Genomic DNA, 20467 nt, shown 5'->3' with positions numbered 1-20467 from the left:
TGAGATGGTGGCATGTTCTCTGGAGGAGAAGAGGTTGATGACGTCCCATATCTTCCTAGGTGTCCATTGAAGCGTTTCTCCAATCTTGAGATGAACGAATCCTGAGGGGAGATCTTGAAATGTCAGAGAGATAGGGAGATGGAATAAATCACACTGAACGCATCACTTTGTGATGTTCTGTGAGCTTGCTGGGTGAAGTACAACAATGTGCAAATAACGGCAGCAAGATTTGTGAGCTGTTGTGATAAGAGAAGGATATCAAATGGAACACAACCACCTTAAAGAATAGTAATCTTGGGTCACTGCACTCGTCTGCATTGAGTAACCTCGATTCATGAAAACTGTTCCACTCCCTTCAATTGTACATATTTTTATGAATTCAATTGAATTGAAATTTGTAAATTGGCCATTTTCGCCAAATGTTCCTCTGTTATGACATGCCCAGAATAGGGATGCTCGGGCCAACTTGGTTTAAAATGATATGTGTAATTATAAAGTGACACATTTCACAGTTTATTGTTTAAACAGTGACTGTGTCCACATACCGCTGGCTCTTCTCAACTGTAGCTGCAGCACTAGTATTTTTGAGTGCCGCTCCTACATCTGTCTTTGTCTGTATGTATGTATGACTTGTATGTACAGTATGTCCATCCCACACTTGGCCAAGCTTTGCAGGGCGCTTAATGAAGTTAACTCATAAAAGGCAGCTACTGGGTGTGATTTTCTTTTTACTTTATTACATTCACAGCATGTACTGTACAGTATGTTTGTCACCTAAATTGTGTTAACAGTTAACAAACAGACTGACTAATAATAACAATTTATCTAATAATTACCCCAACTTTGCTTCTAATGTTGAAAAGCAATAACTAATTAACGTCATTGATTACTCATAGTGGCCAGCCTATTACTGTCTGGAAATTGTTTAGTGCATTTTTAAAAAAATCTAATCTTGGTTATCATTCAGTGATTAATTCCACTGTCTAACTGAACCATATAGAAACGAGGGTTCCTGTGGTATAACTTTTATAATGTAACCATAAAGAAAATGGAATCTATAATTCCCCAACGTGAGCAGAACACAGAGATGAATTCCTTGCGGATCCTCCTCAGTGAAGGAATTCCCTCAGCTGGCCATCAGCTACTATACACATAGATGTCCAGTTTATGGTAATCTGGGAGGATCTCATCCATAATGAATGAATCATGTGCAGGACCTCGTCTTGACAACCATGCACACTGTTCCTGTAGAATGGAAGATTCCATCTATCCAAACAGAAATGGAAAAGGTTTCTCCATTAACATCTACTGCTTGCTATTGTTATTGTTGTTCGTGTCATATCCCATCTTTCCTCCAAGAAAGCAGACACACATCATAGACCGGGAACATGCAGTAATATAAATTCATGTTTTATTATTTATAAGTGTTATATAAAGGTTATATTAAGGTTACAGAAACCACCATATGTCTGAATAATGTGTGCATGTGCTTTCAGACAGGGGGTGAGTAGTCTTGCGTAGCCAGATTGGTACAGTACATCTGGTGACTTCTAAATTCAATGAATGGGCTAAAACCTCTATGGAAACAATTTGGAAAATGTAAAAAATTCACCACTTCACAAAGACTTTCAGGTGCGTTCCCTCATATGGGATGGTATCATTATCAGGATTGTTTTTCAAAAAGCAGTAGGCATAGGTTTGTTACCACTTCTCTCTGGCGTCCATAATCCCATTCAATGAATTTTAGATTTCCCCCGACGTATACAGTATCTGTAGGCGGACAGCTCTTATGGCTTCGCGAGACAAGAGAGGTGTGAGCGCACGCAAGCACGCACGCACGCACCAACACACACACACACACACACACACACACACACACACACACACACACACACACACACATGCGTTCTCTTACCATCCTGAGGAAGGAGCCCTCCACCCCCCAGGTTGGAGGGTGAGGGTCGGACCTCTAGGGCAGGGGTTCCCAAACTTTTTTGTCTCAGGGCACCCCATAAATATTTGTTTAATCAGAGGCACCCCTACATTATAATTTTCACTCCCAGCACCTTATATTTATGGCATATCGTCGTTATCGGGTGGAAACCTTGTACGTCCAAAACCGTTCGTTTTGTATTTATCATCTATACAAAATAAAATAAAAAAAACAGCAGATCGACAAGCAAACAACGCCTCGCATCACAAGGCGTTGTGTGCTTGTAGATCAGCTGTTTTCACTAGTTTTGTGCAACAGAGGTTTCTGCCTGACAGTAATGATATTTTAGTGATTATGTTGCGAGGAAAACGTTGAGATAATAGCCATTTTGGTTAGAACTGACTGAAAATAACTTTGTACTTCAAGTTTAAAATGATACTAAATATTTTTTCAAGTGTCCAAATAAATTCCAAATATTATCGAATGATCTCGCGGCACCCCTGGACTGCCGTCGCGGCACCCCAGGGTGCCCCGTCACCCACTTTGAAAACCCCTGCTCTAGGGATCATGTTATACAGAGGGGAGTGTGTGAAACAGATAAAGTAAGGATCAGAAGAGATAAACCTCTCCCTCTCTCTCTCTCTCTGACTCTCTCTCTCCTTGTCCATTCTGTCCTCTCTCTCTCTCCCTCCAGTTGAGTTTGAGGACTGCGCCGGGAACGAAGGCGCGACGTTTGAGGTGTCGGACCCCAACTTCCAGGTGGACGGGGATCTGAACGTGGTTCCCAGGCAGGACGTCCTGTACTACGGACCTGTCATGTTCATCCATGGCTCGACGGCTGGCGTGGATGACATGGCACAGGTGGACGTCACTGGACTGCCAGTCACATCTCCTCATAGTTTACCGGTGAGCACACATAAAGCACAAATGTGTATGGGTATAAACCTGTACAGTACATGCTCATTACGTCTGTGTGGAGACGTGTTTTGGTTTTTAGAATGCACCCGTTGTGCAAGGTTGTTGCAAGGTTGTGTAGGAGGCTACGTTTATGAAGAAAGACCTCTCCTCCTCCTGACTTCATAATCCTCTGCTGGTCCTCCTCGCCTCTGTCAACTCCAACCTGATTAGGAAGAGTTTAAAGGAGGTGTCATCTGTCTTCTCTGCTGCAGTCCTTGGTGTCCTGCTGAAGTCATTTCCTGTGCCTGGTGTCTTAATGAATGTCTCTTATTCACAGTGTCGTTCACCTCTCATGTGTTGATGTCTTCCTCTGTGGTTCATTTTGTTATCTCGTTCATGGTGTTACCTTGGCCTGCAGTAGAGGACATAAGTGAAATTAGTCTTTGAAAAGTCATAATGCGGGAATGTTCCCTATAAGTTATATATATATATATATATATATATATATATATATATATATATATATATATATATATATATATGTTTTTTATCCCACGATTTTGTAACCCATTTTTCACCCAGTGCCAATTGCCTAAGCTGTAATTCTGGGCGCTACTCTCCCTCTGCCAACCTGGGGAGGGCCCCGAACTGAGCTCATGCTTCCTTCAGTACATGAGGAGTGAGCAAGCCGCTTCTTATTACCTGACAGAGGGGTGCTACCCCGGTTGGACGTAGCACGTGGAAGGAACACGTTATTCCAACCAGTTCCTTTCCCCTCCATCAGGCGCCCCGGCTGACCAGGGGGAGGCACTATAGAGACCAGGATTACTGCATGTTTTGTGAGGGTACCTACCCTAGGGAACACGCAAACCCCACACAGAAAGGCCATTTCACCAACCCCACCTAGGGTATGTGCGCTGATGACGCGGGGGAGACAACACTCCCCAGTGAACCCAGGACCTTCTAGCTGTGAGGCGACAGTGCTACCAACTGTGCCACAGTGCCCCCTATAATAAGTTATAATTAACATGAACATTTGATGCTGTTTCTCCACTGTGTGTGTGTGCAATTATGCACATCATATTATGTTTGTCAGTGTTTTATTTATTTGTTGTGGGCTCGCTTCAGCGAGCACACGTATGTTATCTTCAATTTATCTATCAGTCAAGTTCTCCTCAAAATGACGTAATCTATCAGTCAGGTTCTCCTCAAAATGACTTAATCTATCAGTCAAGTTCTCCTCAAAATTACGTAAGACGCTGCCTGTGTACCGACAGTACAAAGGCAGGGACCTTAGCCAATGAGGTGCAGCCAAAGGTTAGATCTTTGTGCCCATACATGGTGTTACATGTGAGCCCACACTGTTTCATAGGAACAGTATTTCTAGTTTATTTTGTAGTTTGTGCATAACTGGATGAAGGCGTTGCACTCATGGATGAGTGAAAGGTGAGTGTTGAGAGTTGAAAACCATATCAAATCCAAAGGGGGGGGGGGGGGGGGGGGAAGAGAGAGAGAGAGAGAGAGAGAGACTGAGTCATCATCGATCGTGAGAAGTGTTACTGTAGCATTCTGTCATGTTCATTCTCAGTGCTGTACTTGAAATGAGTCATGACTAATTTGTGGTCAAGAGAGTCAGAGAGCGAGTCCTGTAGATTGCACCATCAAGTGACACCATTAACCCACATTAACAGCCTACCGTATGTTGATATTTAGGACTGCATACTCCCCATTTTCCAAAGCAGAGAGAGAACTTTTGTCATAGACAGGAGACATGTCGTCTGAGATCCACATGGCTGCAATTAGACCTTTTTGTGTTGCATTTTCAATGGGAGCCGACATCAGTCCGAGTATAGATGGTATGCGCGTGACATCATCATCATACCCGGAAGTTATGCGGGAACGCCTACTGAGTGGCAAAAAAACCTACTTTCTGGCCTTGACAGCCCATACATCCAAACAGAAAGGTCCTATCTGATTGCATTAAACGACATTAAACTCACTTTGCCATTCACTTTGCCACTTGATTCGCCACTCGATTTGCCATTAACTTTTGCATGCGCATACCCTCTATATTGTATTGTATCTTTGCTGCCCGGCAGAAACCTTGTATCTCCATATTTCAACGCATATATTTATTCATTTTTTTCTTTCGTAAACTAATGCCCTACTTTCTCAAATGTAGCAAAAGTAGCCGATTTGCAATCTCACAGTGTGTTGCGATGTGATTCGTTGAGCTTATAGATTGGCTATTTTTGCTACATTTGCTATTTAAAAAAAGTTGGACCAAAGTTAAAGTAACCAATGAAAAGTACTAACAACAACACAATCTGGGAACCCATCGTCAAAGAAGAAAGGGCGACACCTATCGGTCTGTCTCTCTAGCGTTCTCTGAGGCTGTCTCGAGAGATTAACAACAACATGACACTAAATAACGACTACATTAGATTAGAGCTGAAAAGTAATGGTTTTGGACAGGGGTCTTCAGCGTTTTCAGGCCGAGGATCTGCTGAGAGGGAGATAAAGCTATATATTGTATAAAATTGTGTCGCATATTTTTATTGACTTAATTGTTTGACAGCACTGTCAAATTCGTGTTCGTGTTTTTTTTTATATATTTAACCACTTAAATCGTTGACACTTGGTAAATTTGACCTTTCACTCTGTACTTGGTCTGCTCTTTTTTTTTTACCTCTACACCAAACCTATTTGCCAAAAATAGCCGATCTACAGGCTCTCAATGCCTTGCAGTGCGAGGCTTTGAGAACTTGTAGATCTGCTATTTTTGGCCAAAGTTCTATTCAGAATAGGGATGCGAGGGTTCAAGTTGTTCATTTAGAATAATTATCCTATCACACAAAGATTTGGAGGCCCCCCTCTAGTAACTCTGAGGATCCCCTAGGGGTCCCAGACCCCCTGTTGAAGACCCCTGGTTTTGGACTGGTTTCCACTCCGACAGCAATGTCTCATTTCTACTGTATGGACCAAGGCTTTGATGTTCCTCTGTCAGCCACATCCCACACTTAACAGGGGGGGTTACTTATCTGTTTTAGTCAGATTTGACTGGGTGATCCTGAGGCATTCCCAAGTCAGCATGTAGAAGGATCCCCACAGAGGACCCCCACCTTGTCCTCGCTCTGCCCCGTCGCATCTTTCCAGCTAGTATCCTTACTACTGTAGATGCCCGAACCACTTAAACTGTCTCCTTTCTACGTAAAGGAGCAGCCGCTCTACTGGTGGTCTCTCTCAGGTGGCTGAACGTCATACCCTATCCCTAAGGAAGATGACAGCCACCCATTTCAGCCACTTGCATCCGACCATCGTGTACTTTCGGCCATGACCCGCATTTCATGACCATAGATAGCAACGAAGATTGACCGGTAGATCACTCTCTTTTCGTGACAATGGTGCGGTACAGCAAACGCATTACTGCTCCTACTGCTCTGATTCTCTGGCTGATCTCATGCTCCAGTCCCCCTCACTTCTGCACGAGACCCTGAGATTGAGCTCCTTCGCTTGGGGTTGAGGACTCATTCCTTACCTGGAGTGTTGCTGCTGACGTGGGTGAATGTTAACCTCTATGTCTAAACCTAACCCAAACCCTAACCCTAACCTCAGTAACCGTGACGCGGGCGAGTAGCTACCCTGCCGACTCTCATAGTCGAAAGAATGACTCGTCGAAAGAGCAAGATTTCCCCATAGTTTTATAGAGGTTACGTTTAGGAATAGGGTTACGTTTTGGCACCGTTTAATTGGGGTTAAGGTTAGGAATAAGGTTGGGTTTAGGCATAGCTTACTGGGGTTAAGTTTAGGAATACCAGGTAGAGACTTTTCCGAGGACGCCGGGTTAGTGTACGGGGCGACCCTAACCATAACAACTCGAACCCAGTCAACAGTCTGGCCCTGCGAGACTACTCTAACCCTAACTCTGAATAACACTCAAAGCATCTTTGGTCAAGCAGCCAGTCAGTACATGTCTATCTAGTATCTATAGATATCATGTGATGTGAAGAAGTAAAAAACATTCTGTAGCCTATCTACAGTACATACAAGCATCTAACCAAAGTAGCTGACAAGAAGGCATAGCAGAAATAAGAGGCATAGAAGAAATAAGAGTAATATGGAGAAAATTAAGCGAGACTGCAGTCCTGACTACCAACATAGTTATTAATGTGGTCAATGTTTTCACATGGTGATGCCATCTACAGTATTGCTCTCTAACTCTCTGACCACAAATTAGTCATGACTCATTTCATATACCGCACAGAGAGAGAAAATGATAGAATGGACAAGGATGTGAGTTTATTGCCACAATGACTCAGTCTCTTTCTTTCTCTTTCTCTCTCTCTCTCTCGCATGCACGCACGCACGCACGCACGCACGCACGCACGCACGCACGAACGCACGCACGAACGCACGCACATACGCACACACATTCTATTCTTTCTGCTAGCGCTACACTTGTAAAACAGAACAGCAAGTCATGTAGCCTACGTACATCATGCCCTGAAATTATGAAATAACTCACAAATACTGAACAAATACGAAACAATGGTAATGTTAATCACAATGTTGAGAAATAAAAGTTAGGAAATGGATTGTTTCAAAGCTCTTGTTCAAATCAAATTCACCCTTTCAACAATTCTTCACATAAAAAAAATAATGATGTTGTAGTCAAACCTCTCTGCAAAGTTCAATCACAGGACCACAATAGGAGGGGAGGAGAGACCGTGCTGATGTTGAACAAAAATAAACCAACAAATATTTTTGAATAAATGTGTATTAGTGTCCAGCGTCCACTGTGAACCAGTTCAGCCTGTTGAAGGTTACATCAGTGCTTGTATGCTAATCATGGACCTCACACACAGTAGTACACTTACTGAGGGATGTTATGCCTCTACCAGCGGACAGCCGTGCCCTGGGGCAAAAACATGTTAAAATTGTTCAAACTACCGGTATTTTAAAATGTAGTAAAACATGCCAAAAAGGTTTAGACATAAGGGGTAAGGTGGCACACAAAATAGGGCCCATAGTGTTGACATTTGGAAATTTACTCTACTTCTCCCCAAGTGGTTTTGTTTACAGTGGTAATTTTCTGAGATCACTCTTTGAATGAATGAATGAATGAATGAATGAATGAATGAATGAATGAATGAGTGAATTATAGGTGGGAGGTTGGTGGTGTGTGTGGGGGATTTGAGGCATTGATGTCCTCTCTGTGTCTGAGGCAAATGGCTCAGTCTTTACCTCTGTAACTTGGTCCTCGCCCAGCTACGCACACATGCATACATGCATAACCCTAACACACGCAAGCATGCGCACTGCCAATTAAACACTGCACAGGCAGACATACAATAGGAAGACACTGTTTGTAATGCAAATCAAATCATTAATCCTCAGTGTTTTGCCTTTTCTCATTCCGCACACGTCATTTCACACATCTTTTGATATGTGCGTAGCAGACCAGAGATTAGATCAGTGCTAAGAAGGTTTGTTTAAAGACACATGCAGCGAAAGACATGTGTGAAGTGGTGCATCTCAAAGGGTTTAATCTTTAATTAATAGGGGCAGAGAAACTGATGCTTTATTGTTACACATTTCTCATTCGACAGAGTTGTTGAACACTTCATCCTGATTGGTCAAACAAGTGTGTTATTTCTCTTTACCATACCGCTGTCTCTGTGTGCATTCTATGGTTGCAAAACCTTGTCAGCTAAACGTGCAGCTAAATCATCTGTAAATTCATGTGTTGCATGGGGGTCACTTATTTCCAAGAAAAATGCCCAGAAAAAGAAAACATCTCGCTGTCATTTCAACTAGCGGCTCTTTTTCTGCAAATGTCCTGCTAATGCATTTTTTTCCATAGGGTTCTTTCCCTGTTTTGCCTTTCACATTTTTATGGAGCGTATTTTTGCAGAAACTCGCAAATGTCAAGAAACGACTCCATTCCCATTGAAAAGCAGAATCCACCTTCATAGGTATATTTAAACTTCGAAGTCAGAGAAGGTCATAAAAATAGCAAAAATAGATGATCTACATACAAGCTATGTATATACTGTAGGTCCAAAGTATATCCTATATTAAAATTGGCCTTAGAAGGACCTCTGGCTCATGTCATCATAACCATATAAGGAGTTCCCCAGCTACGCCCAAATGCGGAGTGTCTGGTCTAACCTCGATGCGTCGTCATGGCATCAGCAAACAAATCAGTCACCTCCTTCTATGGGCGCAAAAGGGGGAATGCCCATATATGGGGCATATACTGATTACATCAGGGATCGCCATATATGGCATTGTTTTAAAAGGTGCTATATAAATAAAGTTTATTATGCAAAAACATCATGAGTTGTAATCAAATAGAATGATATTTACAGTAAACAGTTTGGGGGTGGGGGGTCCTTTCTGGTGACTTTTTACAGGGGCCAGGTACAAATTACAGCCACATGATGTAAGTGCTCTTTTAGCATGCAAGCGCATGCTAAAACACAGAGCACTTCAAAGCCCCCTGCTCTCCACTCAGCAAAAATCAGGACCACCAGGAGTAAAAAAAACTAAACATTTGCATAACAAGCATCTAAGAGCCTGTCCTGGCTACCAGCATAGTTGTTAATGTGGTTCAGTGTTGTCACTCGTGATGCCATCTATTGGTCTCCAACTCTCTGACCACAAATTAGTCATGACTCATTTCAAATACAGCTTCGAGCTCCCTCTCTCTTTCTACACACACACACACACACACACACACACACACACACACACACACACACACACACACACACACACACACACACACACACACACACACACACACACAACCTGAAGATGTTGATGTGCAAGATTTGGGAGGTTCAAAAACATCCATCTTATGATTGGCAGAAATGTACAGTGCAATAATTTGGAATAATACACAGTGAAGTAGGTGTGTGTGTGTGTGTGTGTGTGTGTGTGTGTGTGTGTGTGTGTGTGTGTGTGTGTGTGTGTGTGTGTGTGTGTGTGTGTGTGTGTGTGTGTGTGTGTGTGTGTGTGTGTGTGTGTGTGTGTGTGTGTGTGCGCGTGGTGTGTGCGTGCGTGCAAGTCCAGCTGATTCCTATAGGCCACAGCCTCCATGTTAACAGTAATGACTTGTCTGTTCATGGTGGCAAAGACAGGCGTTGTTTTCTTTGAACACCTCAGCCTCAACAGAAGGACCCTGACTGCATCGGCGATCACAGCGTGAAAACATTTTCTCGCAATATATAACAAGAACCTTGATGAAGATGAAATGCGATTATTCTGTTGTGTTCCCAAGCATGAAAAGAACATTTCAAATTACCTTCCTCTGCATACACAATAACTTGACTTGGTGAAAACCTTGTCAGCTCTCATTTGTCCATGTTCACTCTCTCCTCACATTTAACTCCTGGGGGAAAGTAATAAGAAAAATGTCTTAAAGAATTGAATTTGAAGGAAGCTTGAGCTCCGTTCTGGGCTCTCCCCAGGTTGGCAGAGGGAGAGCAGCGCCCAAGATTACAGCTTATAGGCAAATCGGCACTGGGTGAAAACATTTAGGGGGATACAAATGTTGAAAAAGAAAGAAAAAAAGAATAACTTGAGTATGAATTTGTAATATGGCTGAAGACACTCTTCTTTTCTTTTCTTTTCTTTTCTCTTCTCTTCTCTTCTCTTCTCTTCTCTTCTCTTCTCTTCTCCTTTACAATGGCAGTTTTGGAAACGCAAACAGTATTTTCTTAATTCAAGTATCCCGCTGAATTGAAGTATCTCACCATTGTTTACATTTCCTTCATGTTCTCCAAGCCTCCTTCCCTCCTTGACCCCTAACACTACTCTTGTGCTTGCTCAGTCATTGTTGGCATATTCCCATTCAACACATTCACAACACTCCCATCCCATGATATGTTACGTACAGATGTCAGCTTGGGAGGCAAAAGGTGCCCATGTCGCGTAGCCTGACGACGAGGAGAAACTCATGACTGACTATTACCGTATTTGTATGCAACTTGAACGGAGTTGACTCAGCATCGTTCGGCTGGTGCCTTGATCAGGCGTGGCTCACGTGGATCAAGTCTGCTTCTGATGGCTTGTCTGTCTTGTGTTGAATGTTTTACTGGTGAGTCAACATGCGTGATCCTTTCACGTCCCATGTTGACATTATGGTCATTGTTTCCCAGCTTGTCCGCGCATGCTTAAAAAGAATGGCAAATCGAGTGGTAAAGTGAGTGGCAAAGTGAATTTAAGGTTGTTTAAAATAGTTTATTGCATTCAGATAGGACTTTTCTGTTTGGATGTATAGGCTGTCAAGGCCAGAAAAAATTTTTTTGCCACTCACTAGGCGTTCCCGGCATAACTTCCGGGTATGATGATGATGTCACGCACATACCCTCTATTCGCAGACAGTGATAGAATGTGCTGGAATTACACGTGTAAGCGATTAACAAGCCAGTTCTCCTCACTCATTGTGACTGGCGCACAGAGGTAGCGTATAAAAGTATATTGTGGAGATGCAGTGACAGTGATAGTGAGTGTTGAAGTTCAAGGACATCAGACAATTACTGTTTCCTTCTCTGGAGGTTTGTGTGGAATATACCGTAGTCTACTGTAGCATGAGTATCAAGGAATGTGGTAGGTGGGCAGTAGACAACTTAAGGTTCTAAGATTTATTCATAATGCTCTCTCTCCACCTCACAAATACTGTACCTCAGTCAAGAAGATTTAAAGACAATATAACACAGAGAATTAACCCATTTACAGATACACCGTACATGCTGACATCCCAACTCAATTGATAACAAAGCACGTATGCATTTCTCGTAGCGCTTGGACACAAATCACTGTGCGATCAAAGGTAATTATAGGAATTCCCCCTTGTGTGTGTGTGTGTGTGTGTGTGTGTGTGTGTGTGTGTGTGTGTGTGTGTGTGTGTGTGTGTGTGTGTGCGCGCGCGCGTGCGTGTGAGTGTGTGTGTGCGCGCACCGCACTTGTGTAATGTGTTTATCCTCGCGCGTGTGCGTGCGTGTGAGTGTGTGTGTGTGCGCGCACCACACTTGTGTAATGTGTTTATCTTCTTGTGTTGCAGGACATCCTGGGTCTTGATCAGACGCTGACCTACAGGTCTAAGAGGTCCCTGCTGGTTCCACCTATGATCATCACAGAGAACCAGAGAGCCCCCTTTCCCAGGATCATTGGCAGGGTGAGGAACACATGGGCGGATCTAGCGCAAGCAATTCCTTCCACTGACAGCCCTCTTCATGACACAGAAAAGTCCAATCTGATTGGATTAAAGGACAATAAACTCACCAATATTGCACCTCGTGGACAGCTTGGGTTATCTATCCTTGTCTCTTGAAATGCTTTGTTTCACAAAAATACACTGTTACCTTATTCCCGATAAGCGGTTGAAGGTTGATGGATCCTGTTATGAGCAACTTTATGTCGATGAACACAGCCATGATACTTCTATTTGTTCTCCCTCTTTTGCTGAGTTTTACACCTGCGTTACCTGTGTGTGCTCATTACCGTGAAGTTGTTTTGGGGAGTGCTCATTTTAAAACACTCAACGTCCTGCTTCAAAATGCAGAATGGAGAGTGACCTAAAATGAGCACTTCCCAAAACAACTTTGGAAATTTGGCTCAGAAGCTAGTGATGGAGCACATACAGGTAACACAGGTGTGAAACACAGCAAAGGAGTTCATTGAGAGAAGGTTTCTCATGGACTTTTATGATACAACGGCTTTACAGGGGCAAAGAGGATAACCCCAGCTGTCTATAGAGGTGCAATATTGGGGGGGGGGGGGGTTACTGTTGTTTAATACAAACAGATTGGACTTTTCTGTTTCATAAATTTGATTGTGTGTCCTGCATGCTTAAAAAGCTAGATAGGCGTCAAATAAATAGCTTTACAATAGGACTTATTTACACAACTGCTAAGGCAAAATAGAATGTACAGACTGAAAGCTGGAAGCTTTTGAAAATCGCATGAGCCAACAGTCTGTCTCGAGAGACTATAACAGAGAAACCACATGTGTGTGAAGAACACAGTGCAGCTGGTGGTAGCGAACCACTCATTACATTTAGCACCACGGTTATGTCACTGTTAGTGTTTGATGGATCTCTGTGTGACAAGCACCTTTGTTGAGGCCGAACACTTCGCAATCGACCACATCTCTCTGTGCCCATTCACACCGGCGTTTGAAAACTTAATCCAAACTGAGAACCTGCTCATCATAGATAATTGCACACTAGAGCACCGTCGGAGCCTGTGAGCCTCCTGTTTATGCTAACACTGTCCTCTGTGTGAAACCTCAGGGGGGCTGAGAGGCCCAGGGACACAGTGTGAGACCACAAGCTTTCCATTCGATGGGTTGTGAACATGAAGTCAGAGAGAGAGAGAGAGAGAGAGAGAGAGAGAGAGAGAGAGAGACAGAGAGACAGAGAGACAGAGAGACAGAGAGAGAGGAGATTTCGTTCAAGCTGTTACTGAGATTCTGCAATAACATGATGTGATCATTAGCAATCAAACATTTCCCCTCTCACCCTCTCTCCACACACTATATCCTCAGCATTTAATCAGTCCATCCACTCCATACCTTTATCGCTCCCACTCCATCCATTATACAGTATATCTTCATCACTCATCAGCCAGACCCCATCCTTTAACATGGGGACAGTCAGGTTTGTAGGGGGCTGCCCTACAAACGCTGGATGCTGGACGGTTATGAAGCAGTGCCTGGATGTGTGCTTTCTTCTCAACATGTGCTCTACTGTATATTCACAGTTGCATACAATTATACTTTCATGTCATTGACTCCCAGTGGAGGAACAACCTTGTTGCATCGATCTGTCACACCTCCTGCTGGCCGTGGAATTGTTTTGATAGACGCGTCTCTGTCTGCAGAATGCTGAAACGAGAACTCTTTCAAGATATGCTGCTGGTGCTGAATCCTCTGAGGTTTCATTCAAATCAGACTCCAAATGGCAGCAGCAGAGCAACGAGGAGAAAACGTTAACGGACAGACGACTGGGCGGATGGATGGATCCAAGAAGGACATACACTGTACGATACCAAAAGAATACTTGGTGTATTAAAATGAATCATTTTGAGCCATGACATACCATGGCCATTCAAGACACTGTGTTTGGTTCACTGAACTGATGCTATATGGAGCATACGGAATCTCGCTTGGCAGGAATCTGTCCCAACGTGAAATACATTTGCTGCTGTCACTGCAACAATTCAACTCGTTCACAGAAAGACGCAATGGATGAATGCATGCATGTGTCACAAACACAGGGCCAGGCACATGCACGTTCTGATACAAATTGCACTTCTATATTGTTTACACAGCATATTGTTTTTCCTTATTTTATTTTGGAGGGCTGTCATTCTGGCTTGAATTGATCAGCTTTGAGATATGTCACCAGCTTCTACACGTGGATCCTTCTCAGCTGTCCTTGCCGTGCTTGTTGTCAGGTCTTCCTCTACGTGTGTTTATCCCTCCTCACCTCAGGGTCCGGCCCACAAATCAACAGGACGCCTCTGACATGACATGACAGCTCCAATAAAACAGTGCTGTCTGCAGGAATGAACCCCCAGCTAATATAGCAAGGAGAACAGACACGTCTTCTGTACAGAGCACATCCTGCCTCTCTCTGCCTGTCAGCAAACCTCCTTTTCATTTCTCCTTCCTGTCTTCATCCCCGCTACCATGTGGCTGTCAACTAGTTTATATTTTATCTTTATTCCTACAATCTTTCATACCTTCATTCTTACTTCATGTCATTCACTCAATCAATGTCCCTCTCTTTCTCTCTCCCTCTCATTTTCTCCCTGTTTCTGTCCTGCTGTCCCTCTTTCTCTCTTACCTGCTCCATCCACGTCACTCTTCCCTTTTCCACCAGAATGAAAATAATTGTTGTACAGTACTGTATGTGACCATTGACCAACAAGTAAAGAAGGCAGTCACAGTGAGAATTGTGTGGAAGCAGTATACTCTAATTTACTCTGACTCTTTGCCTTATGAAGAACGGAACGATCCTCCTTTTTGAGCAGTGTTCTTGGAAGGAGCTAAGCTCCAACATCTGGCTTTGTCCGGGGCCGGGCAACAGAAAATGTAAGGGCTCTGAAGCGTGGCCTACATCTGTCCTACTTCTGGCATACATCTTGGCGCAAAGCACTCATAAAGAGCACCACTCACTTCACACTAGTGTGAAGTGGTGGCTGTTTGCAAATGCACACGCGATGCACAAGCACATGCTCAAGCAGAGGATAAGAAGAGCTTAGAAATGGAGTAAACAGCACGTGTGTGTGGTTTGAACCTCCAGAGGTGTTCTGCCCTTCAGAGCTTCACAGAGGAGTGAGTGACTGTGCCGCTGCCTGTAGTTAACAATGCTACAACCCCTGTCTTTAGCTGCAGGCAATGTATAATCTGCTGTCACTTTTATTTATCATATTCTCCTTTTGATATCTTGTTTTTTTTTTATATTTCAATTGCTTTGGGAATTTCAGATGGATTCATTAGCGAAAGAAAACAAAACATGAAAGATTCTGTGTCCTCTGAAAAGTCAGCGGCTTTGTTAATGATGACATTAGGCGTACACAGTACAACATTTTCGAATCGCCCGGCCAGGGGGTGCTGCCGACGCATTTCACTGTTTTGCCGGTTCTTCAGCAGCCATTGGTTGAATATTTCACCGGTCTTTCCATGACAGTAGAGTGTTAGTAGAGTGTGCAGCTGAGTGCTGCCCACAAGGAGCACAGGGAGGGGAGCAGTTAGGGGTTAGGTGTCTTGCTCATGGACACTTTGACACATTGCTGGAATCATACCTGGGACCTCTGGGACCTCTGGAGTTCTAGGCAGGGTCACTAACCATTCAGCTATGGCCGCCTCCAACTTGCCAACAAGCGCATGGCTGGCAGCATCCTGTAAGAAGGAGTGGGAGTCAGCCGGGCCCTCACACCGCTACATCCGGAGGCTCTCTCCATTCATGTCGCCACTCCAAAATTGACTTCTTATTGTCGGAGTGGCGACACTCCCATGGGGGTTCGGTTTAGGGTTAGGGTTAGAGATAGGGTTAGTGTCGGAATGGAGACATGTCGGAAAGGAGACATGTCGGAGTGGAGAGATGCACTCATCCGGGAGATGGCGTCGAAGAGGATCGGAGAGGATCTATTGTACCACACCGGCAATGGACTCTGATGAACCATCTATGTACTCCGGGTCGGCTGCTTCAAATCAACTATGAAGACGTGGGGCTTGGCAGACAGCGCAGCGTGCGAGGGCGGCGAGCCTTAGCAGACTTGTCTCAATGCACCAGAGGTGGACGAAGTACTCAACCCCACTACTTGAGTAAGAGTTAAGATACTCCTGGTCAAAATGTACTCTACTACAAGTAAACGTAGCTCAGACAAAATGTACAAGTAAGTAAAAAAGTACATGCTTTTAAAAATACTCCCTCAACTTCCCTGTCCCGTTCAGGCCTTGATTTGATTTGCCGCTAATGATTCGAATCAGGAATCAAGAGGGCTTATTTGTCACGTCTCTACAGGCAGCGAAATGCCATTAGTGCTGGCCTAGCTAACCAATCAAAGGGCAGTTAATTTCCCCATTGTTGTGATTGCCTTTATGCTGTGATGAGGTGTTGTTGTACCCTCCTCATCATCATGGAGCTATCGGAGAACACCTCCACTCATACTTAGCAGGCAAGAGAGGAAGCTCAATCACACAGGGTCCGTGCTGCTGCGTGACAAGCATGCATTTATTCACTCGCGTGCATACATGGTGTACTGTACATGCATATTATACAATGCATTCCCATGCACACATACAGTACATGCATATACAATGCATTCCCATGCACACATACAGTACATTCATATACAATGCATTCCCATGCATACATACAGTACAGTATGTATAATATATCTATACATGCATATCGTCATTGTCAGGCAGAAACCTTGTATCTACAATTTTCAAATGTGTATGTTTTATTTTCTCGAAATGAAAGCCCTACTTATGATATACTTTACTTTATTTGTTTATTTAGACGGGACAATGCATATTAATGAACACTACATGAATGCAATGTAAATAAGCCGGAATTAGCAAGAATGCTAAATTTCATCCGTAGTCCCCACATGAAGACAAAACAATACATACCAACAAACAGTAACCCTACATTAGGAGAGGGCGCCTAAGAACATACATACAAATACTATTTTTCCTGAACCAAGAAAAAAAAAAAAAAAACAACACATATTACTAACAGTACCCTACATTAAAAAAGGATAGTTAAAAATATACGTACATGGCATATGATGATGATACAAGAGTGTTGCACAAAAGTAGTGAAAATAGCAGATCTACAAGCACACAATGCTGTGTTAAAGAACACTCTACTGTCATGGAAAGACCAGCGAAATATTGAAACAATGGCTGCTGAATAACTGGCAAAAAACAGTGAAATGATTCTACCTGGCCTGCAGCTAAAGACAGGGGTTTTAGCCTTGTTGACTACAGGCAGTGACACAGTCACTCACTCCTCTGTGAAGCTCTGAAGGGCAGAACACTTCTGGAGGTTCAAACCACACAAACGGGCTGTTTACTCCATTTCTAAGCTCTTGAGCATGTGCTTGTGCATTTGCAAACAGTCACCATAAACAGGCCTTTAGTCACTGTTTCCTTAGGAACAGTGACCAAAGCGACTTCTGCATTTGTATCTATGGAAAAGACGAGAATGGGGTCAGACATTGTGGTTTAAAGCTCACTTTCGACCACTGTGATGCTAGTGTCTTAATGTAAGGAAAATCACACACAGTGGGAAGTTAGCGGTGCCTTTTATGCGTTAATTTCATTAAGCATCCTGCAAAGCTTGGCCAATGAGCCAAGTATGGGACACATAGAGTGGGATAATATATAGTAGGGTTGTAGTGCATAAAGACAAATCATTGAGAGGTTAGAGCTCCAAAAGGCGCTGGTCTAATGTGGGGTGAATAGTGATATGGTCAGATGAGTCTTCCTTCAATGTATTTTACTGTAGGCGATAGAAACCATGAATTATTTTTGAAAAATGAAACAAAGTTCGACTTTGCTTATTAGTTTGGTTTTGTGTGTAACTGTCACTGGTGAGTCAAGATTCAAGATTATTTTATTGGGTCCCGAGGGAAATTTGTCTTGGACATGCAGGCTGCTACATAACATACAACAAGACCAACAGAAAGAAAGAAAATTAAAAAGAATAGAGCAAAACACAGTGCTGACATACATTTAAAGTGCATATGTTGCATTACATTACACTACATTCTAGAGTCACCACACACCACTAAGAGCCTGGGTTTACCAGAGTAACAGATATGGGAATAAATGTGTATTTGTATCTATTCAGATGTCTTTTCTTATTTTTCACTGGGACTCTGTAACGTCTGCCAGAGGGTAGCAGTTTGTATTCTGAATACAGGACATGGGAGGGGTCGGCAATTATTTTCTTAGCTTTCCTATTTACAGTTTCCTCAAAGATTGTTTGAGTCACCTGCACTTCACCTGCAGTCTCCCCTCATAATTGCAGCAAGAAAAAGAGCGACCAGTCGAGTCATTCACTTCTAATTAGCATGGGGCCAAATAAAAAGATTGGCTGAAATTGTGGCTGCTGATTTCTTTATTTATTGACTGACAAAGGAAGTATTGTCTTGATTTACATACATATTGTATAGTACAATAAATTAGTTTGATTGATATAATGGAATAGAATAGAATAGAATCAAATAGAATAGAAATACATTATTGAAACTAGGGAACTAGGGAAACTAGGCAACTTGCTTAAAGTTATGATGTTGTTTTGTAGCCAACTACTGTATTTCAGGGCCTGTAATGCTTTGCATAATTTTTGCCCGTAAATGTGAGTTTAATTGTGGGTAATTAGTGTGTATAATGAGATAGTAATTATTCCTTTATAAGCAATGATGACTGCTAAATACAAATACACAATTAAATGAATTTTGCCACATGTAAATGTTTATGCAGTCACTATATACAGTAAATATGCTCATTTGCAATGAATTAATTAATGCCCTTTAAATACATTCAAGTTATGGTCATTTATTCCATGATTTTCCCACCAAACAAAAGTAATTAGAATATAAATAGCATCTAATTACTAGTAGAATGGGCTGACTACCCATGAACTGACCAATAGAAACATGACTAGAACATAATATCCACTATCAACTCCCGATATCCTGTATTTATTATTGACAGATGATTGTAGGGTGCCTCATTCATCGGTTTTTCAACTGCAGAAAGTGGGACTGAGTTACTAGGGCCCAAGGTGGAGGGGCCTTTTATGCTTTAACTATTGAAAAATAGCAGATCTACAAGCTCACAGCGCGGCACCGAGTGCCACGCTGCGAGCTCTTTGAATATGTGTATCTTAAGCGAACGTTTGTAACTAAAATTTTGCTTCTGGGGGATCCCTGGAACTAAATGTTTTGAGATGGGGGTCCGTGGCCAAATACATATCATTTTGGGGGTCCTTTACATGAAGAAGTTTGAACACCACTGACATAGAAACATATGGTTTTTCACAAAAACAAAAGGATTTGAAATATTCAAAGACTTGCACACATTTTCAAGATTTTTCAGAAATAGCAGATCTACAAGCTCGCAGCGCGGCACTCGGTGCCACGCTGTGAGCTTGTATATCTGCTATTTTTCAATAGTTAAAGCACAAAATAAGGCGTAATAATGCGTTCCCAGTCTAAATGGGTTAAACCCCCTCCTCCCCCTATGAAGAACATTCATGGGGGGCCCGCAGTGAATCCTTAGTACCCAGGGTCCAGAATTTGGTGCAACAGCCCTGAGTTCAGTAACGAGGATGGTCCTCATCAGGGAGTAACGAGCGGGGAGCGTGGAGCACGTGGAGGAGAGGGGCGAGAGCGACTGAGAGAAAAATGAAGTGGCGTTAGAGATAAATGACAGCGTGGCTTGAAGGGTGCAGAGCTCCATCTCACATTCACTTTCAAGTGGGGAGTAGAAAGAGGTTCTTCCTCAGCCCGTGTCCCTCACATGGAGAGAGAAGTGTCTCATTAAAGGTGACCTCCTTGCATCCCTGTGGTGCTGAGGCACACTGGAGACCAGAGAGAACATCGTCTGACATTCTTGACAGAACTCATAAAGTTGATGAGGGTCAGTAGGGGGGGCAGGACGGCTGATTGACATTTGCTGTATTGTAAGTGTGGGTGGACGTAAGTGGATGGGCTTGTGAATTGACTTTGGCATGGATTAGGGCATTCACGGATAGTGATTTTTAGTATTCGAATTATTCGACCTCAAAGTATTCGAATAGTCGAATATTCTACAGGACTGGCCAAACTGTCAAATATTAAGTAAGCAAGAGGCAAACATTGTGAATATAGCCGATCTACATGCTAACAACGCCTCGCGTTGTGAGCATGTAGATCTGCTATTTTGTGTGTGTGTGTGTGTGTGTGTGTGTGTGTGTGTGTGTGTGTGTGTGTGTGTGTGTGTGTGTGTGTGTGTGTGTGTGTGTGTGTGTGTGTGTGTGCGTGCGTGCGTGCGTGCGTGCGTGCGTGCGTGCGTGCGTGCGTGCGTGCGTGCGTGCGTGCGTGCGTGCGTGCGTGAGAGAGT

The 20467-nt window shown here is 43.2% G+C and overlaps 1 protein-coding gene across 1 annotated transcript in view; it reads left to right on the top strand.

The window, feature by feature from the left end:
• Positions 1–20467, top strand: part of LOC308294290 (cadherin-13-like) — a gene marked incomplete at both ends in the record, with an annotated part of 191906 nt that overhangs the window by 37349 nt on the left and 134090 nt on the right. The window contains 2 exons of the mRNA XM_080737018.1: positions 2628–2839; positions 11901–12014. Coding sequence (XP_080593144.1) covers positions 2628–2839; positions 11901–12014 — 326 coding nt within the window. The remainder of the gene's footprint in view (positions 1–2627; positions 2840–11900; positions 12015–20467) is intronic.

This window comes from Nannobrachium achirus (assembly GCF_963921795.1).
Source record: "Nannobrachium achirus genome assembly, chromosome: 11".
Classification (NCBI taxonomy): Eukaryota; Metazoa; Chordata; class Actinopteri; order Myctophiformes; family Myctophidae; genus Nannobrachium; species Nannobrachium achirus.
The sequence above is the reverse complement of the archived record's forward strand: the minus strand, read 5'-3'. Positions and strand labels throughout refer to the sequence as shown.